Consider the following 27,147-nt stretch of genomic DNA (forward strand, 5'->3'; position numbering starts at 1 on the left):
CCCCAGAATAAGGGGGGCACCCGGGGAACCCCCAGAAATTGCACCCCTTCCCTCTTAAAAAACCCTTATAGTCCCAATGTAACCTCCCCTTACTTTGTTTGGCATGAGTGAGTTCTGGGGTCCCCCCTCACTCCCCCAAAGGACTTGAATTTGGGGTTAAAAAAAGCAAAAACCCAAGTTTTTATTTAAATAAACCCTAAAGGAGGAGGGAGGACACACAGTAGGTGGGGGGGACACTGGTGGGACACAGTGGAAAGGGGGAACACAAAATTTGGGGACCCTTAGAAAAATCTACAGTTTAAAAGTGACCCCCCCGACCCCCTAGGGCTGCACCCCGCTTCCCCCCCAGTAGCAAAATAACTGTATTAAACCCTAAATCCCAACAAAACACCCCAAAAATGAAACCGGGGGGGGGTGTGATGGGGGCTGGGAGCCCTCGCAGGTGGGGGGCCCTAGAGTTCCCCCTCCCTCCCCCAAGAATCCCCCAACCCCCCCCCCCCCCCCCCGCACCCCAACCCCTGCTGGAGCCCCCAGACTGCCCCCCTGGGCCCCACAAATTTGGGGGAATGAGCTCAGCAGAGCCAAAGTCCTTCTTGACATGTCATTGGGGGGGGGATCCCCAAAATTTGGGCCCCTCCCAAAACTCCAGCAGGCCCAGAAAAGGAGTTCAGGGCACAAAAATGGGGGAGCCAAACTCATCTCTCTTGCCCCTTGGAGCAGTCTGTGATGGGGGGACAGGGACACTCCCAAAATGGGGGAGAAGAGCAGGGGCCCACCTCATGGTTTTGGGGGGCTGCTCCTGCCCCCCTCACCTCGCCCCTGATCTGGGGGTTTTCCTTTCCCTTGGAACAGGGTTTTCCCAGAAACTGAGGGGCCTCTCACCCCCCGCCCCCTTCCTCCACCCACCTAGGGCACAGACCTCCTAGCATGGGGGGACATAGGCAGCACCCCAAAACTATGCAGAAGAAGGAGAAACCCCCCAAAATCTGAAGGAGTTCCAGAGGAAATGGGAAGTGCCACTAAGTGTCCCACAGGATGCACTGCTCAAGGGAGGGGCCCCCAAATTCTTTTTTTCCTATTTTCCAAGAAAAAAAAAAAAGGGGGTGTACTCCCCCCAAGCTGAGACACCCCGCAACATCTTCAGTTTTCCTCCTTTTCCAAAAGAAGAGTGATTGATGCTGTTTCCCAGTGGGACCCTCCTACCTGTGCACGGGTATCCCGGATCCACCGGGATTTCGGGCAGTTTGGGGGTTCTTAGTCTTTCCTAAGAGGGGGAGGGGTGGATTCAGGGGTATAATGATGGTGGGGGGGGGCCCACTTGAAGATTCCAGGAGGATTTTTGGGATCATAATCCAAGTTTTTAGGCCGCAGGGCAGGAACGATCCGAGTTTTTTCATGTTGGCAGCGCTCGGGTTCTTCCCCATCCTTATAGGGGTGAGAAATCCAGGTGAGGCAGAGCATGGTGATGTGGGGCGGGGGGGGGGGGTGAAGGAAGAAACACCTCCCTCCCGCACCCCCTGAACTTCCCGGTATTCCCAGATTTTCACAGCAGGAGCTGGGAGTCGGGAGGGGTCTTGGTCTGGCAGCCTTGGCACATGCGCTTGTGTCGGAGCAGCCGGTCCGTGCGGGAGAAGCTCTGCGGGACAAGGCGGGGTCACTTGTGGCGCTGTGAATCCCAGGGGTGCCCCGCCCATTCCCACGGGAATTCTCCCGTGAATACCTGCATGCAGCGCTCGCACTGGTAGGGCTTCTCCCCGCTGTGCACACGCTTGTGCCGCTCCAGGTGGTACTTCTGGATGAAGCGCATGTCGCACATGTCGCACTCGAACGGCTTCTCCCCTGGAATTCCGGGCGAGAATTAGCAAGGGAGGGAGCGAGGGGGTGGGAGCTGCTCATTAACGAGGGCTCATTACCGGTGGAGCGAGGGGGTGGGGGGCTGCTCATTAACGAGGGCTCATTACCGGTGTGGATGAGGATGTGCCGTTTGAGGTGGTAGCTGCTCCGGAAAGCGCCAAAACAATGGTCGCAGATGAAGTTCTTGAGCTGGAAGGAGCCGTTTTGCTCAATCACCACCATCTGAAATGGGGGGGATTTGGGGGTTCAGAGCCGGGGGGACCCCCAGCAGCCCCCCCAAATCCCGCCCCCCGGCCGTCCTGCGCCTGCCGGAGTTTGGGAGATTGTCTTCCTCCTCCTTCTCCTCGTGCGGCGCGGCGGCAAACCTGGGATCCTCGGCGGGAGGAGCTCGGGGGTCCCTCGGCGCCGGGAACCCGCTTGCGGCGCTGCCGGGGGGGCGAGGGGGTGTCAGCGGCCCCCGAGATGGCCCCCGACCCCCCCCCGACCCCAAAATCGAGGGGGGACCCCCCGCTGGGGGAGGGGACCTGCCTTTTTCATGGATTTCTTGGGGTTGGAGGCCTCAGGAGCATCATCGTCCTTGCGGGCGCGGGGCTTGTCGGGGTCCTGGCGGAGGGACTGGGGGGGACACAAATTGGGATGGGGTTTGAGAAGGGGAGTTTGGGGGGCACAAATTGGGAGGGGTTGGGAACAGGGCAGGAATTGGGATGGGGGGATTGGGAAGAGGGGATTGTGGGACCAAGAATTGGTGGCAAGGGGTTTGGGAAGGGGTGATTGGGGGCAAGAATTGGGATGGGGGGATACGGGGGCAGGGATTGGGGGGGTTTGGGAAGGGGGAAGGAATTGGGGGGCAATTGGGAAGGGGAGATTGAGGGACCAGGAATTGAGAGGGATTAGGAAGGGGGCAGGAATTGGGGAGGAGGGATTGGGAAGGGGGGATTGGGCAAGCAGGAATGGGGGTGGGGGGATTCGGGAGGGTAAACCGGGGCAGGAAATTGGGGAGGGGGGTTCAGGATGAGCAGGGAATGGGGAGGTTGGGGGATAATGGAATTGAAGGGGAAACAATGGAATTAGAACAGGAAAATCCAAGACAGGAGGAGACCCAATAAAAGAGGAAACATCTAAATGAAGGAGGAAAAGTCCAATGAAAGAAAGCAAAGGGCGAGTGAAGGAAAGAAAATCAAGTAAGGGCCAGAAATGGGAAATTACAGGACGAAAAACTCAATTAAAGCAGAAAAAGGTCAAATGAGAAGTGAGAAAATGAAACTAAAGCAGGAAAACTAAAGGAGGAAAAACCCAAATAAAGGCAGGAAAAAGCCAAATTAGAAGTGGGAAAGGTCAAATAAAATGTAGAAAAGGATGACTAAAGGAGAAAACCTCAAATTCGACTAGAAAAAATTCAAATTCAAGGAGGAAGAGGCAAATTAAAGGTGGAAAATGGCAAATTTGGGGCAGAATAGCCCAAATTAAAGCATGAAAAAAAAAATAGTTGGAAACCCCCAAATAAAAGCTGGGAAAAAAAGAAATTCAATGTAGAAAAAAGCAAATTAATGGTGGAGACCCCCAAATTAAGTGTGGAAATACCCAAATTAAAGGTGGAAAACTCCAAATTAAAGCAGGAAATCCCCAAATTAAAGGTGGGAAAAGCCAAACTAAAGGCATAAAACCCCAAATTAAAGGGCAAAATCCCCCAGTTAAAGGTGGGATCCCCCAGTGGAAGGTGCCAGATCCCAGTCAGGGCTTCCCACTCCATACCAGGAGGTCGGGGCTGGAGCCCCGTTCCCGGCTCCCGTCCTGCTTCCCGCCGGATTTGGGCATCATCTTCTTGCTGGCAACGGTGGGGACGAGGCAGACGCCCGAGAGCCCCTCGCAGGCCAGGAGACTCGCCTGGAACAGGGAGGGACCCCCAGGGTCAGCCCCACAGCCCGGGAACAGCGGGTGCACCCTGGAGGGGGTATGGGCCAGCAGCCCCCTGCTTCTGGGCCCTGATGGCAGCTTTGGGGTGATCTCGAGGGAAGGTTGGGATGATCCTGGGGAAACTTTGGGGATGATGTCAGGGGAAATTTGGGATGATCCCAGAATAATTCTGGGAAAACCCCGAAGTAGAACAGAGGGTGTTGAACCCTCTTCTTTCAGTCCAATGAGGATTTAAGGTCAAATGGGAAAATTCAATGGAATTGTGCAGCAACTTTGGGATAATCCTGTGGAAAAGTGGGATAAACCCACTGCAAAATGGGAAGATCCCAAAACTGGGAATGGAGGAGGTTAAACCCCCTTTTTTGAGGCCTGTTGGGACCTAAGGGTTAATGGGAAATTAGGGGATAATCCCAGGGAAAAAAAAGGGGAATTACAGGGAAAAATTGGGATAATTCCTGAATAATTCTGTTAGGAGCCCCAAAGAAGGAGGGTTTGGGGGGGGGGCTGAACCCCAAATTTGAGGCCTGACAGGACCTAAAGGCTACTGGGGAAATCTAAGGAATCCTGGAGAAAACTGGGACAATCACAAGGAAAATTCAGAAAAAATGTGAGAAAATTTTGGGAGAATACCAGGGAAAAGTGGGATAATCCTGGGGTAACTCTGGGAAGACCCCAGGGTGTGTTTGGGGTTGGAAAAACTTTTTCCAGCCCAGAGAGGATCTAATGGATAACAGGAAATTTCAAGATAATCCTGGGGAAAATCTGGATTATCCCACAGAAAACTGTCACAATTCCAGCAGAAACTGGGAGAATTCAGGAATAACTCTGAAAAAAACCCTGAAAGTGGGGAGGGGAAGGAGGGCGGGAGGCAAAGACACCCCCAAACTGTCTCCTGAATTACTGACCCGCCTTTATTGCGGCCCTAAAGGCTACCAGGGAAATTTGGGAAATCCTGGGGAAAACTGGGATAATCAGGGGAAAAATTTGGGATAATACTGTGGAAAATTTGGGAAGACTCCACATGTGGAGGGGCAGCTTGAACCTCCTTTTTTGAGGCCTCATCGGCTCTCAGGGCTAAGGGGGAAATTCAGGATATTTCTGGGGAAAATCACGGTAATCTTGAGGAAAACAGGGATAATCCTGTGATATCCCCTGGAGCAGGATGGGGAGGCACCCCCCACCCTGGCGCAGGGGGAGGGAAGCTCCAGCTCTCTCCCCTCTTCTTTCCCTTTTCCCTTTTTTTTGGGGGCCGTTGTTCCCCCAAATTCCTGGGCCTGGGGGTGTCACGAGGCAGGAGGTGGGGGCTCATTACCTGAGCCATGCTGTGGGAGCCTTTGGCCTTACTTCTCGCCCAGGTAAAGCTCGTTTGGGGTAAGAAAAGGTGGGATCAGTAAATTTTTATGGATTTTTGGGCGGGCTCCAGTACCCGCCACGGCGCCGCCATTCCTTCTCCTCCTCCTCCTCTTCCTCCTCCCGAGGGGGCCACTGGGGCAGGAAGGGGGGGAGACAGGGCCGGGCTCCCCGCCAAAGCCGGGACCCCCCGAGCTGGGCGGGCGCTGGATCTGCAGGGACGGAGCTGGATCCAGGGGGATTCGCCTGGGGGAACAGCGGGAAAAGGGGGTCAGAGCGGGTCAGAGCGGGCCCGAGGGAAGGACCTCGGGGTGGGGACCGGGGGGGCAACAGGGACACCCCACGAGTAATGTGGGGAGGTGTCCCAGGACAGGATGGCACTTGGGGGGGGGGGAATTCCTGGAACAGGGGGTGTCCCAGGGGAAGGGGGAAAAAGGGGGTCCCGGGGGTGGGTGACTCTGGGGAGGGGGAGGTGGGGACGATTCTGGGGGTTCCCGAGGGTGTCTGTAACCTGCGGGGGATGGAGGGGCCGGGGGGGTGACACAGGAGGGACCACCCAGGCGAGGGGTCTCGGGGGGGTCACACCTGGGGGTGAGCAGGGAGAGCACGGAGGGGGTGGGACACACCGGGGAAACCGCAGGGAGAGCGGGGGGGAGATCCCGGGGGGTCCCAGCGGCGGTGTCCCGGGGAGGGGTCTCAACCGGGGAAAGGCCTGGGGAGGGGCACATCGGGAGGGGTCACACCGGGCATCGGGGCCGCCTCCCTTGTTAGGGACCTCCTCCCAATCCCTCCCCATCCCCCTCCCACCCCTAGCCCGTTCCCCTCCCGCCATCCCCCGTGGGAACGGCCCCCCGGTGCCGGGCGGGGTCCGGGCGGCCCTGAGGGTGCCGGAGAGTCTCGCGGGGGGTGTCATGGGGGGGGGCCGATCCGTACCTGCCGCGGCCCCTCCGCGCTCCGACCGCCCGAGCCCGGCCCCGCCGCCCCCCCGCCGCCGCCGCCGCCGCCACCCGGAACCGGAAGCCCCCGCCCCCGCCGCCGCTTCCGGGGCCGCAGGGCGCCGGGCGGAAGTTAAGGGCACCTAGCGCATGCGCAAAGTGGCGGCGGGACGGCGAGCGCTGCGCCGCCATAGTGGGGTGGGGAAGTTGCCATGGCAACGGCGCGGCCTGGACCCCTCCGAGAGCCCCCGACCCTCCCTGACCTGCCCCCAGGGGAGGGACCCTATCGGGGAGGGGAAGGGACCCACCCCCCCCCCTCGATCCCCCCTGACTCACCGCGATCGGGGACCCACTACGGCCCGACCCCACCCCCGACCCCCCCGGTCGCCCCCAGGAGCGGGACCGACACCCTCCCGCCCGACAATCCTCCGCCGGCGCCCCCCCTCCGCTGCCCCCACTCGCGACACACTCTTGGGGACCCCCTACTACAACCGCCCTTTGAGCTGCCCCCCCCTCACTCTGACCCCTTCCTTTGGGGCCTCCCCTGTGACCCCTTTTGGGGGTTGCTCCGCCCCTTTCCTCTGCCCCCCTTTATTGTCCCCCCCACCCCCCCGGGGCAGGTACTGGCCCTCCCCGTGGTGTCTCGGAATTGAGGGGGATACTGGAAATGGGGCACTGGGATTGGGGGGTACACTGGGAATGAAGGGCACTGGAAATGGGTGTGGGGACAAGGGGGACACCAAACATTGGTGGGGGGACACACTGGGAATGATGGGGGGGACACTAGGGACAGCTGGGGGGTACACTAGGGATGGGGGGGATACTCTGGGGACAGGGGGGACAATGGGAATAAGTTTGGGGACCCTGGGAATGGGTGGGGGCCACACTGGGAATGGGGGGACATATGGGGCCACCACTCTTCCCTCTTCCCACAGATCTGGGGACACAGTCCTAACCCTGCCCTGCCCCCTGCCCCCTGCCCCCAGAACCCTCTGGAGCTCCTTCCTGAGTCCTGGACTTTGCTCCTTGCCCCTTGGTGACGTGACCAGAGGAAAATTCCATCCTGCGGAGGGAAGAGAGAGAAGCCAGGAGAGCCTGATCCAGGAGAGCCTGATCCCAGGAAAAGCTTCTCCTGGGAGCACCTAATTCTGGGATCACCTGGTCCCAGGATCACCTAATCCCAGGAGAAGCTGGTCCTGGCAGCACTAGATCCTGGAAAATTCCAGCTGGCAGAGGTGAGAGGTGAGTCCAGAGAGCCTGATGCCTGGAGAAACCCATCCTGGGAACACCTAATTTTGCAATCATCCTGTCCCAGAGCTACCTCATTCCAGAAGAACATCATTCTGGAATCCTTTTATGCCAGGAGAATTTCATCCTGAGAGAGCCTTATTCCAGGAGCACCTCATCCCAGGGAGAAGCTCAGCTTGGGATCACCTTATCCCAGGAGATCCTTGTCCTGGGATCACTTTATCCCAGAATTATCTCCTTCCAGGAGAAGCTCATCCTGGGATCCCCCATCCTGCCACCTGCTGCCAATCCCAGGCCCAGGGTCCCTCCGGCGCATTTCGGGGTCTCCCTGTGTTCTCCTGCCATGGCTGAGCCCTCTGGGGCTGGGTACAGCATCCCATTGGATGATCCCGGCCTGGACATCGCTGCTGGGGAGGAATTCCTGCAGGAAGTGTTCCAGATCCTGCTGGAGGAGGGCGTGCGGAAGAGCACGGATGTGACACAGAAGGTTGGGCACTGGAGCACTCAGGAGGGCGGGGGTCCCCAATCCCATCCCATTCCTGTTTCCAGTCCCATTCTCAATCCCAATCCCATTCCTGTCCCCACAGGTATGTGACTGGAAGGAGCCCCCTGGGAGGGGGTGGGGTCCCCAGTCTGTCCCTATTGCCTGTCCTGTTCCCAGGCATTCCCTGTCCCAATCCCAATCCCATTCTCATTCCCAGTCATTCCCAGGCATGTGACTGGAAGCAGATATGGAAGGGGGTGGGGGTCACAATATTGCTCCTTTCCCAGTCCTATTCCCATTCTGAAACCCAGTTCCAGTCCCAATCCCGTTCTCAGTCCCATTTCCAGTCCTGTTCCCATTCCAAGTCCCCTTTCCAACCTTACACTCGGAACTGGAGTGGGACTGGAGTGGGACTGGGGTTGGGAATGAGAGTAAATCCCAGTTGCAGTCCCATTCTCATTTCCAGTCTTGTTCCCAATCTTGTTTCCATTTCCAGTCCCATTTGCAATCCCACTTCCAGCCCCATTCTCATTCCCATTCCCCACTCTGTTCACAGTTCCGGTGCCAGGCCCATTCCCATTCTGGTTCCTGGTTCCAGTCCTAGTCCCATTCCCAGTCTTGTTTCCACTCCCAGTCCCTCCCAGTCATTCCCAGCGCATTCCCAGGTGTGTGACTGGAAGGAGCCGCAGGAGCTGCGGGAGCTGCTGGATCTGGAGCTGCGGAGTGACGGGGAGGGGCGGGAGCGGCTCCTGCAGCGCTGCCGGGACGTGCTGCGCTTCAGCGTCCGCACTGGTGCGCTCCCAGTATACACCAGTGCACACCAGTACACAGGAGTACAGCCCCGGGGCAGGCCCAGCGCCTCCCAGGGCAGGCCCCTCCTCCTCCCACGTCCTGGTTCAGCCCCAGCGGTTCCCAGTGTGGCCCCTGGTGCCTCCTAGTGTCGAAGATTGTGGCCCCTGCCGTGTTCCCCTCCATGTCTCCCCGATATTCTGTGTCTCCCTTGACTGCCCCTGTGCCCCCCCATTTTCCTCTGCATCCATTCCCTCACCCCCCCATGTACCCCCAACTCCCCCATGTCCCTCCATGTCCCTTCCGTTCCCTCCCTACCCAACCCCGATCCTTCATGTCCCCTGATCCTCCATGTCCCTCTTGCATAGCCCCTGATTCCCCTATATCCCCCCGCCCCCCAGTTTCCCATTTCCTCCCACCCCCCCATTCTGCCCTCCATGTCCTCCTCCTGTCTCCTCAATCTCCTTACGACCCCGCCATGTCCCCTCTGAACCTCCCAGGTCCTTCCCTTATCTTCCTGTGTCCCACCTCCCCAGCTCTCTCATGTTCCCCCCCATTTCCCCCTATCCCCTCCCCTATCTCTCTCTGTCCCCCACCATGTCCTCCCCTGACTACCCTATGTCCCCTGCCATGTTCCCCCAGGTCACCCTCGATTCTTCAACCAGCTTTTCTCAGGGCTGGACCACCATGCCCTGGCTGGCCGGTTCCTCACCGAGACCCTCAACACGAGCCCGTGAGCCCCCAACACCCCCAAATGGGGACTGGCGAGAGGGGGGGTCCCCTAAAAACCTGCTGTGACCCTCCCCTCCCCCAGACCCACCTGCGAGGAACCCCTGGTGCTGATGGAGTGGGAGGTGCTGAGGAGAGGATGAAGTCTGGAGGGAGGGTTTTGGGGGTGTTGAGGAGCCCAAATGAGAAAGGACCCGCCAAAACCCTGTCCTGACTCCCCTGATCTAGCCCCCAGTGTTGGTGCTGATGGAGGGGGGTTCTGCTGATGGGGGGAGGGTTTTGGGGTGCTGAGGTTCCAGGGGAAGGTGTTTGAGGTTCTGAGGTTTCACGGGGAGGGGAACCCTGTGACTCCTGCTGGACCCTTCCAGGTACACATACGAAATCGCCCCAGTGCTGGTGCTGATGGAGGAACAGGTCCTGGCCAAGCTCCGGGAGTTTGTGGGATGGAGCACCGGCGATGGGATCTTTGCTCCTGGTATCCTGGACCCTTCCTGAGGGTTATCCCTGTCCCCCCTCTCCCCCTGGCAGCCTGTCCATGGTGCCCTGGGGGTGAAACAGAGGTCCCTGTCCTGGGCAGGGGGCTCTATATCCAACATGTTGGCCATGAACGTGGCGCGATTCTGGCGTTTCCCGGAGAGCCGGAGCAGAGGGAACTGGGACCTGCCCCGCCTGGGCCTGTTTGCATCCCAGGAGGTGGGAGTGGGGGCTTGAGATCACCCCAAAACCTGATCCTCAGGGTCATCCCAATTTGGATCCATGAGGTCACCCCAAAACTAGTCCCTGGCATCACTCCAAACCTGGTCCTGACATCACCCCAAAACCTGATCCCTGGGGTCATCCCAATTCTGATCCCTGGGGTCATCCCAAATGCGTCCCCCTGAGGTCACATGGAACCTGATTCCCTGGGTCACTCCAAATCTGATTCCTGGGTCACTCCACAAAACCTGATCCAGGGGGTCACTTGGGGTCATCTCAAAACCTGATCCTGGCATCACCCCAAAGCTGATCCTTGGAGGTTGCCCTAAACCTGATCCATGGGGTTACCCCAAAACCTGGTCACTGAGGTCACCCCAAAACCTGGCCCATGGGGTAACCCTAAGTCTGGTCCCTGAGATCACCCAAAATCTGGGGTTACCCCAAGTCTGGTCCCTGAGGTTACCCAAAATCTGGTTTCTGGGGTCCCCACAATCCGAGTCCTGTTTTCCTGCCCAGAGCCATTACTCCATCCTAAAAGGAGCTGCTCTCCTGGGAATTGGCACGGACAACGTTCACCTGGTGCAAACAGACAAGAGGTGGGTGCTGGGAGGTCCTGGGGGACCCCAGGTCAGGGGGTTCCTCCATGTCTCCATCCCTGTCCCTTCCCCTCAGGGGAAAGATGATCCCCGAAGAGCTGGAGAAGGAGATCCAGAGGGTGAAAGCTGAGGTCAGGAGAGGCTGCACCCCCCATGTCCCCAAAGCCCCTCAAACTCCCCAATGCCTCCCCAGTATCCCCAACGGCCTTCCCAGTGTTCCCAAAGCTCCCTCAAAGTCCATGTGTCCCACTCTAAGTCCCCAAAGCCTCTCCAGTGTTCCCAAAGCCCTTCCTATGTCCACAAAACCTCCCCATGTCCCCCAGTGTCTCCTGAAATCTCCCCAACGTGCCCCCAGATAACCTGAATCTCCCCCAATGCCCCCCGCCCCATGTCCCGTCAACTCTCCAATGCACCCAGTGTGCCCTGTCCTCCCCCGGCCTCCTGTCTCCCCTTAAAGTCAGTCCCCTGTCTGCCCCAAAGTCCTCTGTACCCCATTTCCTGCACCCGCAATATCCCCCTGTATCCTCCAGCCCCCCCAGCCTACCTCCTGAGCCCCCTCAAAGTCCCTGAAAATGCCCACCCAGGGCTCAAAGCCCCTTCTTTTCTGTGTCACTGTCCTGGCCACCTTTGACCTTCTGTGTCCCCCTGTCCCCTGTCTCCCAAATCCCCCCAAGCCTTCCTTGATCAACCAAAACCCCTCCAGATCCCTTCCAAATTGCCCCCAAAGCTTGCCCAAATGCTCCCTCAGGACTCAGAGCCCCTTCTTTTTCTGTGCCACCATCCTGGGCACCTTCAACCCTCTGTTGTCCCCCTGTCCTCCATCACCCAAATCCCCCTCAAGCCTCCCCAGGTCTCCCCCAAGCCCTCTCAGATCCTCTGCAAATCCCCCTGAAACGCCCCCAGGTCCTTCTCCAACCCCTCCCAAAGCTCCTCCAAGTGCCCCCCACACAAGACTTGGAGCCCTTTCTTTGTCTATGCCACTGTCCTGGCCACCTTTGACTCCCGGTGCCCCCCTGCCTTCTACCCTCTTCCATGCCCCCTGCACCCCCCAATACCCCCAGACCCCTCCCTAATCCCCCCCAGGGCTCAGAGCCCCTCTTTGTGTGTGCTACGAGTGGCACCACTGTCCTGGGCGCCTTCGACCCGCTGGACGCCATCGCCGACGTCTGTGCCCGCCACGGGCTGTGGCTGCATGTGGACGTGAGTCTGGGGGGTCCCTGGCTGGGGGGGGGTTCGGGGGTCCCTCTGTGGGTGCTGATCCCCCTTTCCCTGCAGGCAGCATGGGGGGGCAGCGCACTCCTGTCCCCTCAACTCCGTCACCTCCTCGCCGGCATCCACAGGTGTGTCCCTCTCCCTGCCCCCACAAAAGACTCCCACCATTCCCCCTCTGAGTTTTTGGGGATACTCCTTTTCGCCACAGGGTCCCCCCAAACTCTGCTGTTCCTCCCCACCAGAGCCGACTCGGTGACCTGGAACCCCCACAAGCTGTTGATGGTGGGATTGCAGTGCTCAGCATTCCTGCTCCGTGACAGCTCCGTAGGTGCACCTCATTATGAATTCCTGCCCCTGGGATGCCTCCTGGGCCCCCTCATTAATTTTGGTGCCCCCTGCCCCTCCTAGGGGCTCCTGCAGCGCTGCCATGGCGTGGGGGCCTCGTACCTGTTCCAGCGGGACAAGTTCTATGACGTGTCCCTGGACACAGGGGACAAGAGCCCCCAGTGCGGCCGCCGTGCCGATGGCCTCAAGCTCTGGATCCTCTGGAAAGCAGTGGGAACCCGGGGGCTGGGACAGCGTGTGGAGCGGGCGTTCAGCGCCACTCGGTGAGCCCCGGGATTGGGGGAACCCTCCACCCTCCCAAACTTGGCTTCACCCCTTTGCTCCCCCCCAGGTATCTGTTTGAGCAGGTGAAGAGGAGGGAGGGATTCCAGCTGGTGGTGGAGGTAAGGCTGATACTGGAATGTGGGATGGGGGATATGGACACCTAAGAGTCCTCGAGGTTGGAATGCCATAGTTTTAAATCATCCTGGAGGTTTAACTCCCAGGGGATTAATCCCAAAGGTTTGAATCTCCAAGGTTTAAGTTCCAGAGTTTTCAATCCCAGAGGCTGAAATCTCAGAGGTTTGAATTGTCCCAGTTTAAGTCTTTGAGGTTTAAATCCCCAAGGACAAATCCCAGAGATTTAAATCCCAGAATCTGAAATCCTGGAGTTTGGAATTCCACAGGTTTAAATTATCCCAGGGGTTGAAATCCCAGAGGTTTAAATTCTGGAGTTTTAATCATCCTGGAAGTTTCCACTTTGGAGGTTTAAATCCTGGAGGATTAAATTCTACAGGTTCCAATCCCAGACAATTAAATACACATGGCTGAATTCCTGGGGGTCCGAATCCGTGTCAAATTCTGGGAATTGGGTGAATGGCCATAATCTCCTTCCTCTTCCTGCAGCCAGAATTTATCAACCTCTGCTTCTGGTTCATCCCGCCCAGCCTGCGGGGCCAGGAGAGCTCCCCAGAATTCTGGAACAAACTGGGAAAGGTGAGCCCAGAATTCCAAATTCCCTCCACCACCAACTCCAATTCCAAATCCCAAAAAAAACCACCCGAAAATAAAACCAAAATCCTCCTGAAATTGTGTTTCCCCCTAGGTGGCCCCAGCCATCAAGGAAAAGATGATCCGGAGGGGCTCTATGATGGTGGGATACCAACCCCATGGATCCCACGTCAACTTCTTCCGGCAGATTATCACCAATCCTGCTGTCACCCGCCAGGACCTGGACTTCTTCCTGGATGAGATACAGGAATTGGGATGGGATCTGTGAGCACTCCCAAAAACCCCTGTGAAAGACCCCAAAACCTTCCCCCCATCCCTGAGGAAGAGGAGCAGAGCCTTGATTTCCTCCTCACATCCCAAAATTGGAAATGACCCCAAAATTCCACGCTTATGGAATAAAAGAGCATTTAATGGTCCTGATCTGATAATAATTTGATATAACCCCACTCCTGAAATGGGACTTGGGGTGTAGGGGGTCCCTCAATTCCCCCGGAAGCTCCGGAGGAGGTTGTGGATTCTGGAATCAGGATGTAGTGGCCTCGTGACTCTCCTGACATTCCCATGACTTCTTGAAGAGCCAGAGGTTGGAATTTGTATGGAAGAGGATCTGTCGGCACCCAAAAAACTCTTGGGAGAGTACCTCAAAACCTGCTGTGTCATCCCTGAGGAAGTGGAGCAGAACCTGGACTTCCTTCTGGAATCTTTAAATCAGGAGTAAAGATGGATGTTCTCGGTGCTTGATCCCAAAACACCACACTCATGGAATAAAACAGCATTTAATGGTCCCAATTTTATATTAATTTGATATCACACTCCCCTCCCCCAGAAATGGAGTTTGGGGGTCCCTCAATTCCCCTGGAGGCTCTGGAGGAAGTCGAGGATTCCAGGATCGAGCCGGGCATGCTCAAGGCAGGCTAGGAGCTGGGACACTGTGGCTTCATGTCGCTCCCGCCGCTGCCATGCCCGCAGCATCTCGAAACTCCACATGACGGGATTGCCGGGATTTTCCTCCTGTATCTGCTCCAGCCGGCTCCGCTCCAGCCCTAGATGCAAAATTCCCACTTCCTGCCACTCTTTTCCCAATCTTTGGGCAACTTTCATCAAATCCTTCTCCGTCAAACGTCGGGAATTCACAGGTGGAGCTGGAATCCCTCCAGCATGATGTCCTGAAGTGGGGTCCCCCCTCACACTGGGGCTGTCCCCGTTAGGTTCCAACGGAGTTTTCGCCGGGATTTGCTCTTCCAGGGGCAGCTGGAAGCGCTGGATGAGGTCGAGGCGGCCGAGCTGTCGCAGGATTCTGGCGGTTTCATGCAGGGCATTCCCCGGGAAACGCTGGAGGAGGATCCGGCACAACTCGGGGCGCGATGCCGGGAGCACAAATGCGGCAGGAATTTTCCTTTCCAGCAGGAACTTCAGGTCCTGGAATTGATCCTCCGGGAGTGCCTGGTGCACCTCCAGCAGCGTCACCCGCTCGTCCCTCGCCATCGGGGCAGAAAATCCCGCAGGGAAATGGGGTTACTCCTGGGACACAAGGGTTGGGAGAAAGGAGTTACCATGCAGCCCAAAAAGTGGGGGAAAAAGGGGGCCACCCCTGGGCCCCAAAAATTCGGGGTGGGGGTGGAAAGGGGTCCCCACCCTGCCCCGGGGCTGAACCCTCCCAGTGTCCCCCTAGAGCACCCCACTCTGCCCTGGGCCTGAGGCTGCCAAGTGTCACCCCAGTGCCCCCCCAACGCTGGGGCTGGGTCCCCCCAGTGCCTCCCCATTCTTCCCTGGGCCTGGGACCCCCAGTGCCCCCACTCTGTCCGGGCTCCCCGCGATGTCCCTCCCGCTGTCCCCGCCACGTGGCTAGTGCCCTTTGTTCCGGGTGCCCAGGATCTCGCGGCGCCCTCGGTGCCCCCCTAGCCCAGACTGCCACCGTTCTCTCCCTCCAGCCCCCCGCTCTCCCCGCGCCGCCGCCCCGCTCTCACCGCGCTCCGCTCCCGCCACGGCGCTCCCGGGAGGGCGCGCGGCTTCCGCTCCCGCCGCGGCGGCCGCCGAGGCAGCGGGGCGGGGCTGCTCTGAATGGGCGGGCCGGCTTGTTTTTGGGGTGCTGGATGCTTTAATTTGGGTTCCTCCCCCGTCAAAAATCAAACTTTAAGAGAAAACACGCACGACGGGGTCCACCAAATGTGCCTGCACCCCCCAAATGAAACCCCCTCCCCGCCTCAACCCTCCGCGAGGAATCCCTAATATTGATCGGGGGAGGGGGTCACGACCAGCCCTCCCCAAGCCTGGGGTACGCATGGGTGGGACCCCGTGCCGGGGGGTGGGGTGCGGTCCCCAATTTCGGCCCCGTTTTTAGGGTGGGGTCCTCCCCCGCCCCCCCGGGTTATTTTGGGGTGCCCGTGGCACGCGCTGGGCGGAGTCCTCCTCGCTCCCCCTCTCCCCCGCGGTTACAAACGCGCCGCTCGAGGCCGGAATTTCCTCAATTTCAGCAGTTTTGGGTTTTTTTTTTTTAGCAAAACACACAAAACCTACCAAAAAAAAAAAAAAAAAATCTGAAACCAGCCGCCCCTCCTCCATTGCCGCCCGGGCTATGCGTCGGGGGGCTCCTCCCTCCCCCCGTGTCACCCCCCGGCGCTGCGTGGGGGATGTTTGAGGGAGGTGGGGACCCACCACCTCCCGGATTTTGGGGTTTGGGGAAGCTGGGTACATCCCCACGCCAGGTTTTGGGGTTCGGGGGGGAGAAGGTGCACACTGATATGTCTCCCACCCATGGTGGAACCCCCGGATTCCAGCCCCCTGCCTTGTCTTAGCAACCCCTTTTTGTCCTTCCCTTGTCCTTCCTTCAACTCCACTGCCTTGCATTGCCTTTCTCACCCATCCACAACCTTGACCTCCCTATCCCTTTTTTTCTTGTCCTTGCCCTGCCGAAGGCTACCCCACACCGAGTCCCACAGGGTGACCCTCAGTTATCTGGTCAACGGGTGCCTGGATAGCGTAATTAAAATCCCCACCAGGAAGACAGAAGGACTCTTGAGCTGCTGGAATCCGAGCGGGTTTATTGAGGATTGATCGGAGGAGTAGGGAGGCAGAAATAGGAGCAGGGAGACAACCACACTCAGGGGAGGCAGACTCCGAGAGCCCCGGGGAAGGAGGGGCCAGAGTCTATAACTGGGGAGGGAAGGAGTAACTAGGGTACAAATGATCCGATGGGAAGAGGGTGTAAGGGATGGGGTAACATAAACTGGGCCAATGAGGGAAAAGGGAAGGAGTGGTTTACAGAGGGAACCATTAGGAGCAACGAGAATGGGGAACTTTCCAGAACTTGGGGAGATGACAACCACAAACTGACAAGTGGATGGGCATGTGCTCATTTGCATTGGGGGGCAGAGGACTCTGGGGAAATGCCTTATGCTAAACGACTGTAGTTTCCCATGGCATTCCCACACTGTCTTCCCCATGGGCACAACCCACACCCTGCCTTCTTCTCCTTGCTGTGCATGGGCGAGCAAGGCAATGCAAGGCTTGCATTGGACTTTGCATTGCTACTGACCCCTCTGTGTCCTACTTTTACCCTTCCTAACACTATTGCCTTGTTTTGCCTTGTTGCTCCCCCATTCCCCAACTTGACTTCTCTACCCCTTTTTCTCTGGCCGGCTCTTACCTTGCAAGCCTCTCATTTGATTTGCCTTTCCTTGCCTTGCAAACTCACCCCAGGCCTTGCCCTGCCTACCTTCCCCTTCCCTTGCATTATTTTACTACTCATCCCCCACCTTGTCCTGTCTACCCTTTCTTCCCCAGCCTTGCCTAGCCTACAGTTTCTGGCTCTTTCCTTCTCTACCACTCCCCTGCCTTGTTTTGCCATTCCTACCCAGACTTGCCTTTCTTTGCCATCCCTGTTCCTCCCTTGCCATGCCTTGCCTTGAATACCTGTATCTTGTTTTGCATTGTCTTTCATACCCATCCTCCACCATTATCTTCTTGGTCCTTTCTTCCCTGGCCTTGCTTTACCTTGGCTTGCATTTCTCTCCTTTGTCTTCTCTTCCATTTCCTTTCCTAGCTCTCTCTTGCCTTGTCTTAACCTCCCATAGCCTGTCTTGCCTTGCCTTCCCCTTCCTTTCCTTCCATTGCCTTGCCTAATTCTACCTTGCTTTGGATACCTATTCCCTGCCAAGACTTTGCCTTTCTTGCCTCGCCTTGCCTTGCCTGCTCCACCTATGACTCTCATTGCCTTGCCTATCTTTTACTTGCCTTGCTTTGCTAACCCACGCTTTGGCATGCTTACCCCACATTGCCTTTCATAGCCAGCCCTTGCCTTGACTTGCCTACACTGTTCTTCCCAGGCCTTGCCATGCCATTGCCATGCCTTCCGCCCTCTTGCCTTGCTTTTTCTACCCCTCCCTTATCAACCTTTCTGTGTTCTTGCCTTCCCTTGCCTACCTGTCCCTTGCCTCACATTGCCTTGTATACCCATTCCCTGCCTTGCCTTGCCTGCCTTTCTTGCCTGGCATTTCCTTGCCTAGCCCTTCGAGTCATCTCTTTGTCAACCAGTCACTAGACTTACCTTCCTATGGCCAGCCTTGCCCACAACTTCTGGGTCTTCTCTCACCTCCATTTACTTTCCTCTCCTTGTTCCTGCCTTCCCTACCTCTCCCTTGACTTGCCTACAATTGCCTACACTTCCATTGCATTGCCTGGCCTGCATGGAAAGCAAGGCAAAGAGTGGTAGACAAGGCAAAGCAAAGCAAAGAAGTCTTAGGCAGGGCAAAGTAAGGCAGACATAGGCAAGGCAAGCAAAGAAGGTGTAGGATAGGAAAAACTAGGCACGGTACTGCAGGCAAGGCAAGGCCAAGTGACTCAGAGTGCCTTTCCTTGGGAAGCAAAGGACACAGTGCCAGTGTTGGTGGAGCAGATGTTAAGGAACCATGGGGACGTATAGTCCAGAGAGCCAATTTTGTCCGAGCACCTTCTGTGTAGGAGCAATTGTTGGAAATATATAATTTCTATGGGAGGTAGTACCCAATTTCGATTGGCAAGTTCCTGAACGAGGATGGCCCCTGGAGACAAAGTCCGGCCCTTTTCCCTAGGAAAGAAAAGTGGCCAGCCCAGGTTCCTGATGTCAGTTTGTAGGGTTCCCTTGGGACTGTCAGGGCAGCACAGGTTTGAGGTGGGGGCAGCTTCAGTCTGGGAGACATCCTTGTTTATTCATATTTTTTGGAGGTGTCCGGCCACTCAGGGCCACAGGACCCTGGAGGCAAAGATCAGCCTTTTTCCTTGGGAAAGAAAAGTGGCCAGCCCAGGTTCCTGATGTCAGTTTGTAGGGTTCCCTTGGGACTGTCAGGGCAGCACAGGTTTGAGGTGGGGGCAGCTTGGGTCTGCGACACATCTTCGATCGTTTGGATTTTTGGAGGTGTCCGGCCACTTCAGGGCCACAGGCCCCTGGAGGCAAGATCACCCTTTGTCCTTGGGAAAGAAAAGTGGCCAGCCCAGGTTCCTGATGTCAGTTTGTAGGGTTCCCTTGGGACTGTCAGGGCAGCACAGGTTTGAGGTGGGGACAGCTTGGGTCTGCGACACATCTTCGATCGTTTGGATTTTTGGAGGTGTCTGGCCACTCAGGGCCACAGGCCCCTGGGGGCAAAGATCAGCCTTTTTCCCTGGGAAAAAAAAGTGGCCAGCCCAGGTTCCTGATGTCAGTTTGTAGGGTTCCCTTGGGACTGTCAGGGCAGCACAGGTTTGAGGTGGGGGCAGCTTGGGTCTGCGACATATCTTCGATCGTTTGGATTTTTGGAGGTGTCTGGCCACTTCAGGGCTACAGGCCCCTGGAGACAAAGACCGGTCCTTTTCCCTGGGAAAGAAAAGTGGCCAGCCCAGGTTCCTGATGTCAGTTTGTAGGGTTCCCTTGGGACTGTCAGGGCAGCACAGGTTTGAGGTGGGGGCAGCTTGGGTCTGCGACACATCCTCGATCGTTTGGATTTTTGGAGGTGTCCGGCCACTTCAGGGCCACAGGCCCCTGGAGGCAAAGATCAGGCTTTTTCCTTGGGAAAGAAAAGTGGCCAGCCCAGGTTCCTGATGTCAGTTTGTAGGGTTCCCTTGGGACTGTCAGGGCAGCACAGGTTTGAGGTGGGGGCAGCTTGGGTCTGCGACACATCTTCGATCGTTTGGATTTTTGGAGGTGTCCGGCCACTTCAGGGCCACAGGCCCCTGGAGAAAAAGACCGGTCCTTTTTCCTTGTGAAAGAAAAGTGGCCAGCCCAGGTTCCTGATATCAGTTTGTAGGGTTCCCTTGGGAATGTCAGGGCAGCACAGGTTTGAGGTGGGGGCAGCTTGGGTCTGAGACACATCTTCGATCGTTTGGATTTTTGGAGGTGTCCGGCCACTCTGGGCCAGAGGCCCCTGGAGGCAAAGATCAGCCTTTTCCCTTGGGAAAGAAAAGTGGCCAGCCCAGGTTCCTGATGTCAGTTTGTAGGGTTCCCTTGGGACTGTCAGGGCAGCACAGGTTTGAGGTGGGGGCAGCTTGGGTCTGCGACACATCTTCGATCGTTTGGATTTTTGGAGGTGTCCGGCCACTTCAGGGCCACAGGGCCCTGGAGGCAAAGATCAGCCTTTTTCCTTGGGAAAGAAAAGTGGCCAGCCCAGGTTCCTGATGTCAGTTTGTAGGGTTCCCTTGGGACTGTCAGGGCAGCACAGGTTTGAGGTGGGGGCAGCTTGGGTCCGCGACACATCCTCGATCGTTTGGATTTTTGGAGGTGTCCGGCCACTTCAGGGCCACAGGCCCCTGGAGGCAAAGATCAGCCTTTTTCCTTGGGAAAGAAAAGTGGCCAGCCAAGGTTCTTGATGTCAGTTTGTAGGGTTCCCTTGGGACTGTCAGGGCAGCACAGGTTTGAGGTGGGGGCAGCTTGGGTCTGCGACACATCTTCGATCGTTTGGATTTTTGGAGGTGTCCGGCCACTTCAGGGCCACAGGCCCCTGGAGGCAAAAATCAGCCTTTTTCCCTGGGAAAGAAAAGTGGCCAGCCCAGGTTCCTGATGTCAGTTTGTAGGGTTCCCTTGGGACTGTCAGGGCAGCACAGGTTTGAGGTGGGGGCAGCTTGGGTCTGCGACACATCTTCGATCGTTTGGATTTTTGGAGGTGTCCGGCCACTCAGGGCTACAGGCCCCTGGAGACACAGACCGGTCCTTTTCCCTGGGAAAGAAAAGTGGCCAGCCCAGGTTCCTGATGTCAGTTTGTAGGGTTCCCTTGGGACTGTCAGGGCAGCACAGGTTTGAGGTGGGGGCAGCTTGGGTCTGCGACACATCTTCGATCGTTTGGATTTTTGGAGGTGTCTGGCCACTCTGGGCCACAGGCCCCTGGAGACAAAGATCAGCCTTTTTCCTTGGGAAAGAAAAGTGGCCAGCCCAGGTTCCTGATGTCAGTTTGTAGGGTTCCCTTGGGACTGTCAGGGCAGCACAGGTTTGAGGTGGGGGCAGCTTGGGTCTGCGACACATCCTCGATCGTTTGGATTTTTGGAGGTGTCCAGCCACTTCAGGGCCACAGGCCCCTGGAGACAAAGACCGGTCCTTTTCCCTGGGAAAGAAAAGTGGCCAGCCCAGGTTCCTGATGTCAGTTTGTAGGGTTCCCTTGGGACTGTCAGGGCAGCACAGGTTTGAGCTGGGGGCAGCTTGGGTCTGCGACACATCTTCGATCGTTTGGATTTTTGGAGGTGTCCGGCCACTTCAGGGCCACAGGCCCCTGGAGGCAAAAATCAGCCTTTTTCCCTGGGAAAGAAAAGTGGCCAGCCCAGGTTCCTGATGTCAGTTTGTAGGGTTCCCTTGGGACTGTCAGGGCAGCACAGGTTTGAGGTGGGGGCAGCTTGGGTCTGCGACACATCCTCGATCGTTTGGATTTTTGGAGGTGTCCAGCCACTTCAGGGCCACAGGACCCTGGAGGCAAAGATCAGGCTTTTTCCTTGGGAAAGAAAAGTGGCCAGCCCAGGTTCCTGATGTCAGTTTGTAGGGTTCCCTTGGGACTGTCAGGGCAGCACAGGTTTGAGGTGGGGGCAGCTTGGGTCTGCGACATATCTTCGATCGTTTGGATTTTTGGAGGTGTCCGGCCACTCAGGGCCACAGGCCCCTGGAGACAAAGACCGGTCCTTTTCCCTGGGAAAGAAAAGTGGCCAGCCCAGGTTCCTGATGTCAGTTTGTAGGGTTCCCTTGGGACTGTCAGGGCAGCACAGGTTTGAGGTGGGGGCAGCTTGGGTCTGCGACACATCTTCGATCGTTTGGATTTTTGGAGGTGTCCGGCCACTTCAGGGCCACAGGCCCCTGGAGGCAAAGATCAGGCTTTTTCCTTGGGAAAGAAAAGTGGCCAGCCCAGGTTCCTGATGTCAGTTTGTAGGGTTCCCTTGGGACTGTCAGGGCAGCACAGGTTTGAGGTGGGGGCAGCTTGGGTCTGCGACACATCTTCGATCGTTTGGATTTTTGGAGGTGTCCGGCCACTCAGGGCTACAGGCCCCTGGAGACACAGACCGGTCCTTTTCCCTGGGAAAGAAAAGTGGCCAGCCCAGGTTCCTGATGTCAGTTTGTAGGGTTCCCTTGGGACTGTCAGGGCAGCACAGGTTTGAGGTGGGGGCAGCTTGGGTCTGCGACACATCTTCGATCGTTTGGATTTTTGGAGGTGTCTGGCCACTCAGGGCCACAGGCCCCTGGGGGCAAAGATCAGCCTTTTTCCCTGGGAAAGAAAAGTGGCCAGCCCAGGTTCCTGATGTCAGTTTGTAGGGTTCCCTTGGGACTGTCAGGGCAGCACAGGTTTGAGGTGGGGGCAGCTTGGGTCTGAGACACATCTTCGATCGTTTGGATTTTTGGAGGTATCCGGCCACTTCAGGGCCACAGGCCCCTGGAGAAAAAGACCGGTCCTTTTTCCTTGGGAAAGAAAAGTGGCCAGCCCAGGTTCCTGATGTCAGTTTGTAGGGTTCCCTTGGGACTGTCAGGGCAGCACAGGTTTGAGGTGGGGGCAGCTTGGGTCTGCGACACATCTTCGATCGTTTGGATTTTTGGAGGTGTCCGGCCACTCAGGGCCACAGGCCCCTGGAGACAAAGACTGGTCCTTTTTCCTTGGGAAAGAAAAGTGGCCAGCCCAGGTTCCTGATGTCAGTTTCTAGGCTTCCCTTGGGACTGTCAGGGCAGCACAGGTTTGAGGTGGGGGCAGCTTGGGTCTGCGACACATCTTCGATCGTTTGGATTTTTGGAGGTGTCTGGCCACTCAGGGCCACAGGCCCCTGGGGGCAAAGATCAGCCTTTTTCCCTGGGAAAGAAAAGTGGCCAGCCCAGGTTCCTGATGTCAGTTTGTAGGGTTCCCTTGGGACTGTCAGGGCAGCACAGGTTTGAGGTGGGGGCAGCTTGGGTCTGCGACACATCTTCGATCGTTTGGATTTTTGGAGGTGTCCGGCCACTCAGGGCCACAGGGCCCTGGAGGCAAAGACTGGTCCTTTTTCCTTGGGAAAGAAAAGTGGCCAGCCCAGGTTCCTGATGTCAGTTTGTAGGGTTCCCTTGGGACTGTCAGGGCAGCACAGGTTTGAGGTGGGGGCAGCTTGGGTCTGCGACACATCCTCGATCGTTTGGATTTTTGGAGGTGTCCGGCCACTTCAGGGCCACAGGCCCCTGGAGAAAAAGACCGGTCCTTTTTCCTTGGGAAAGAAAAGTGGCCAGCCCAGGTTCCTGATATCAGTTTGTAGGGTTCCCTTGGGACTGTCAGGGCAGCACAGGTTTGAGGTGGGGGCAGCTTGGGTCTGCGACACATCTTCGATCGTTTGGATTTTTGGAGGTGTCCGGCCACTTCAGGGCCACAGGCCCCTGGAGACAAAGATCAGCCTTTTTCCTTGGGAAAGAAAAGTGGCCAGCCCAGGTTCCTGATGTCAGTTTGTAGGGTTCCCTTGGGACTGTCAGGGCAGCACAGGTTTGAGGTGGGGGCAGCTTGGGTCTGCGACACATCTTCGATCGTTTGGATTTTTGGAGGTGTCCGGCCACTCAGGGCCACAGGCCCCTGGAGACACAGACCGGTCCTTTTCCCTGGGAAAGAAAAGTGGCCAGCCCAGGTTCCTGATGTCAGTTTGTAGGGTTCCCTTGGGACTGTCAGGGCAGCACAAGTTTGAGGTGGGGGCAGCTTGGGTCTGCGACACATCCTCGATCGTTTGGATTTTTGGAGGTGTCTGGCCACTCTGGGCCACAGGCCCCTGGAGACAAAGATCAGCCTTTTTCCTTGGGAAAGAAAAGTGGCCAGCCCAGGTTCCTGATGTCAGTTTGTAGGGTTCCCTTGGGACTGTCAGGGCAGCACAGGTTTGAGGTGGGGGCAGCTTGGGTCTGCGACACATCTTCGATCGTTTGGATTTTTGGAGGTGTCCGGCCACTTCAGGGCCACAGGCCCCTGGAGGCAAAAATCAGCCTTTTTCCCTGGGAAAGAAAAGTGGCCAGCCCAGGTTCCTGATGTCAGTTTGTAGGGTTCCCTTGGGACTGTCAGGGCAGCACAGGTTTGAGGTGGGGGCAGCTTGGGTCCGCGACACATCCTCGATCGTTTGGATTTTTGGAGGTGTCCGGCCACTTCAGGGCCACAGGCCCCTGGAGGCAAAGATCAGCCTTTTTCCTTGGGAAAGAAAAGTGGCCAGCCAAGGTTCTTGATGTCAGTTTGTAGGGTTCCCTTGGGACTGTCAGGGCAGCACAGGTTTGAGGTGGGGGCAGCTTGGGTCTGCGACACATCTTCGATCGTTTGGATTTTTGGAGGTGTCCGGCCACTCAGGGCCACAGGCCCCTGGAGACACAGACCGGTCCTTTTCCCTGGGAAAGAAAAGTGGCCAGCCCAGGTTCCTGATGTCAGTTTGTAGGGTTCCCTTGGGACTGTCAGGGCAGCACAGGTTTGAGGTGGGGGCAGCTTGGGTCTGCGACACATCTTCGATCGTTTGGATTTTTGGAGGTGTCCGGCCACTTCAGGGCCACAGGCCCCTAGAGGCAAAGATCAGCCTTTTTCCTTGGGAAAGAAAAGTGGCCAGCCCAGGTTCCTGATGTCAGTTTGTAGGGTTCCCTTGGGACTGTCAGGGCAGCACAGGTTTGAGGTGGGGGCAGCTTGGGTCTGCGACACATCTTCGATCGTTTGGATTTTTGGAGGTGTCTGGCCACTCAGGGCCACAGGCCCCTGGGGGCAAAGATCAGACTTTTTCCCTGGGAAAGAAAAGTGGCCAGCCCAGGTTCCTGATGTGAGTTTGTAGGGTTCCCTTGGGACTGTCAGGGCAGCACAGGTTTGAGCTGGGGGCAGCTTGGGTCTGCGACACATCTTCGATCGTTTGGATTTTTGGAGGTGTCCGGCCACTTCAGGGCCACAGGCCCCTGGAGACAAAGACTGGTCCTTTTTCCTTGGGAAAGAAAAGTGGCCAGCCCAGGTTCCTGATGTCAGTTTGTAGGGTTCCCTTGGGACTGTCAGGGCAGCACAGGTTTGAGGTGGGGGCAGCTTGGGTCTGCGACACATCTTCGATCGTTTGGATTTTTGGAGGTGTCCGGCCACTCAGGGCCACAGGCCCCTGGGGGCAAAGATCAGCCTTTTTCCCTGGGAAAGAAAAGTGGCCAGCCCAGGTTCCTGATGTCAGTTTGTAGGGTTCCCTTGGGACTGTCAGGGCAGCACAGGTTTGAGGTGGGGGCAGCTTGGGTCTGCGACACATCCTCGATCGTTTGGATTTTTGGAGTTGTCCGGCCACTCAGGGCCACAGGCCCCTGGAGACACAGACCGGTCCTTTTCCCTGGGAAAGAAAAGTGGCCAGCCCAGGTTCCTGATGTCAGTTTGTAGGGTTCCCTTGGGACTGTCAGGGCAGCACAGGTTTGAGGTGGGGGCAGCTTGGGTCTGCGACACATCTTCGATCGTTTGGATTTTTGGAGGTGTCCGGCCACTTCAGGGCCACAGGCCCCTGGAGACAAAGATCAGCCTTTTTCCTTGGGAAAGAAAAGTGGCCAGCCCAGGTTCCTGATGTCAGTTTGTAGGGTTCCCTTGGGACTGTCAGGGCAGCACAGGTTTGAGCTGGGGGCAGCTTGGGTCTGCGACACATCTTCGATCGTTTGGATTTTTGGAGGTGTCTGGCCACTCTGGGCCACAGGCCCCTGGAGACAAAGATCAGCCTTTTTCCTTGGGAAAGAAAAGTGGCCAGCCCAGGTTCCTGATGTCAGTTTGTAGGGTTCCCTTGGGACTGTCAGGGCAGCACAGGTTTGAGGTGGGGGCAGCTTGGGTCTGCGACACAACCTCGATCGTTTGGATTTTTGGAGGTGTCCGGCCACTTCAGGGCCACAGGCCCCTGGAGACACAGACCGGTCCTTTTCCCTGGGAAAGAAAAGTGGCCAGCCCAGGTTCCTGATGTCAGTTTGTAGGGTTCCCTTGGGACTGTCAGGGCAGCACAGGTTTGAGGTGGGGGCAGCTTGGGTCTGCGACACATCTTCGATCGTTTGGATTTTTGGAGGTGTCCGGCCACTTCAGGGCCACAGGCCCCTGGAGGCAAAGATCAGCCTTTTTCCTTGGGAAAGAAAAGTGGCCAGCCCAGGTTCCTGATGTCAGTTTGTAGGGTTCCCTTGGGACTGTCAGGGTAGCACAGGTTTGAGCTGGGGGCAGCTTGGGTCTGCGACACATCTTCGATCGTTTGGATTTTTGGAGGTGTCCGGCCACTCAGGGCCACAGGCCCCTGGAGAAAAAGACTGGTCCTTTTTCCTTGGGAAAGAAAAGTGGCCAGCCCAGGTTCCTGATGTCAGTTTGTAGGGTTCCCTTGGGACTGTCAGGGCAGCACAGGTTTGAGGTGGGGGCAGCTTGGGTCTGCGACACATCTTCGATCGTTTGGATTTTTGGAGGTGTCTGGCCACTCAGGGCCACAGGCCCCTGGGGACAAAGATCAGCCTTTTTCCCTGGGAAAGAAAAGTGGCCAGCCCAGGTTCCTGATGTCAGTTTGTAGGGTTCCCTTGGGACTGTCAGGGCAGCACAGGTTTGAGGTGGGGGCAGCTTGGGTCTGCGACACATCTTCGATCGTTTGGATTTTTGGAGGTGTCCGGCCAGTCAGGGCCACAGGCCCCTGGAGGCAAAGATCAGCCTTTTTCCCTGGGAAAGAAAAGTGGCCAGCCCAGGTTCCTGATGTCAGTTTGTATGGTTCCCTTGGGACTGTCAGGGCAGCACAGGTTTGAGGTGGGGGCAGCTTGGGTCTGCGACACATCTTCGATCGTTTGGATTTTTGGAGGTGTCCGGCCACTCAGGGCTACAGGCCCCTGGAGACACAGACCGGTCCTTTTCCCTGGGAAAGAAAAGTGGCCAGCCCAGGTTCCTGATGTCAGTTTGTAGGGTTCCCTTGGGACTGTCAGGGCAGCACAGGTTTGAGGTGGGGGCAGCTTGGGTCTGCGACACATCTTCGATCGTTTGGATTTTTGGAGGTGTTCGGCCACTTCAGGGCCACAGGGCCCTGGAGGCAAAGATCAGCTTTTTCCCTGGGAAAGAAAAGTGGCCAGCCCAGGTTCCTGATGTCAGTTTGTAGGGTTCCCTTGGGACTGTCAGGGCAGCACAGTTTTGAGGTGGGGACAGCTTGGGTCTGAGACACATCTTCGATCGTTTGGATTTTTGGAGGTATCCGGCCACTTCAGGGCCACAGGCCCCTGGAGGCAAAGATCAGCCTTTTTCCTTGGGAAAGAAAAGTGGCCAGCCCAGGTTCCTGATGTCAGTTTGTAGGGTTCCCTTGGGACTGTCAGGGCAGCACAGGTTTGAGGTGGGGGCAGCTTGGGTCTGCGACACATCTTCGATCGTTTGGATTTTTGGAGGTGTCCGGCCACTCAGGGCCACAGGCCCCTGGAGACAAAGACTGGTCCTTTTTCCTTGGGAAAGAAAAGTGGCCAGCCCAGGTTCCTGATGTCAGTTTGTAGGGTTCCCTTGGGACTGTCAGGGCAGCACAGGTTTGAGGTGGGGGCAGCTTGGGTCTGCGACACATCTTCGATCGTTTGGATTTTTGGAGGTGTCCGGCCACTTCAGGGCCACAGGCCCCTGGA

General features: G+C 57.1%; 3 protein-coding genes across 8 annotated transcripts; 1 reads left to right on the forward strand and 2 right to left on the reverse strand.

The window, feature by feature from the left end:
- Positions 1–1,371: 1,371 nt before the first annotated feature.
- On the reverse strand, positions 1,372–6,123 carry ZNF740 (zinc finger protein 740). 3 transcript variants are annotated; one of them, XM_054001946.1, is made up of 8 exons: positions 6,052–6,123; positions 5,081–5,364; positions 3,607–3,738; positions 2,383–2,469; positions 2,220–2,279; positions 1,962–2,076; positions 1,721–1,839; positions 1,372–1,636 (listed from the first exon to the last, which is right to left on the reverse strand). In XM_054001946.1, exons 2-8 carry the CDS (start codon positions 5,087–5,089, stop codon positions 1,544–1,546), a joined length of 615 nt encoding a protein of 204 aa, XP_053857921.1. In that variant the 5' UTR covers positions 5,090–5,364; positions 6,052–6,123; the 3' UTR covers positions 1,372–1,543. The 3 variants fall into 3 exon arrangements, with proteins under 3 accessions (XP_053857921.1, XP_053857920.1, XP_053857922.1); XM_054001945.1 differs by having other exon boundaries at positions 5,195–5,364; positions 6,052–6,117; XM_054001947.1 differs by lacking the exon at positions 2,220–2,279 and having other exon boundaries at positions 5,195–5,364; positions 6,052–6,117.
- A 50-nt stretch (positions 6,124–6,173) lies between these two features.
- Positions 6,174–13,558, forward strand: CSAD (cysteine sulfinic acid decarboxylase). 4 transcript variants are annotated; one of them, XM_054001939.1, is made up of 15 exons: positions 6,174–6,251; positions 7,040–7,788; positions 8,451–8,577; positions 9,217–9,307; positions 9,672–9,778; positions 9,881–9,996; positions 10,516–10,595; positions 10,672–10,726; positions 11,679–11,795; positions 11,871–11,935; positions 12,050–12,131; positions 12,216–12,415; positions 12,484–12,535; positions 13,038–13,127; positions 13,237–13,558. In XM_054001939.1, the coding sequence occupies exons 2-15, from the start codon at positions 7,645–7,647 to the stop codon at positions 13,408–13,410; spliced, it is 1,500 nt and encodes a 499-aa protein (XP_053857914.1). In that variant the 5' UTR covers positions 6,174–6,251; positions 7,040–7,644; the 3' UTR covers positions 13,411–13,558. The 4 variants fall into 4 exon arrangements, with proteins under 4 accessions (XP_053857914.1, XP_053857916.1, XP_053857915.1 ...); XM_054001941.1 differs by lacking the exon at positions 6,174–6,251 and adding an exon at positions 6,258–6,673; XM_054001940.1 differs by lacking the exon at positions 6,174–6,251 and having other exon boundaries at positions 6,939–7,288; positions 7,546–7,788.
- Positions 13,559–13,902: 344 nt separating this feature from the next.
- Positions 13,903–15,176, reverse strand: LOC128821074 (uncharacterized). The gene is made up of 2 exons (XM_054001943.1): positions 15,110–15,176; positions 13,903–14,663 (listed from the first exon to the last, which is right to left on the reverse strand). Exon 2 carries the CDS (start codon positions 14,625–14,627, stop codon positions 13,989–13,991), a length of 639 nt encoding a protein of 212 aa, XP_053857918.1. The 5' UTR covers positions 14,628–14,663; positions 15,110–15,176; the 3' UTR covers positions 13,903–13,988.
- Between the last annotated feature and the right edge of the window lie 11,971 nt (positions 15,177–27,147).

This window comes from Vidua macroura, chromosome 34 (genome assembly GCF_024509145.1).
Source record: "Vidua macroura isolate BioBank_ID:100142 chromosome 34, ASM2450914v1, whole genome shotgun sequence".
Classification (NCBI taxonomy): Eukaryota; Metazoa; Chordata; class Aves; order Passeriformes; family Viduidae; genus Vidua; species Vidua macroura.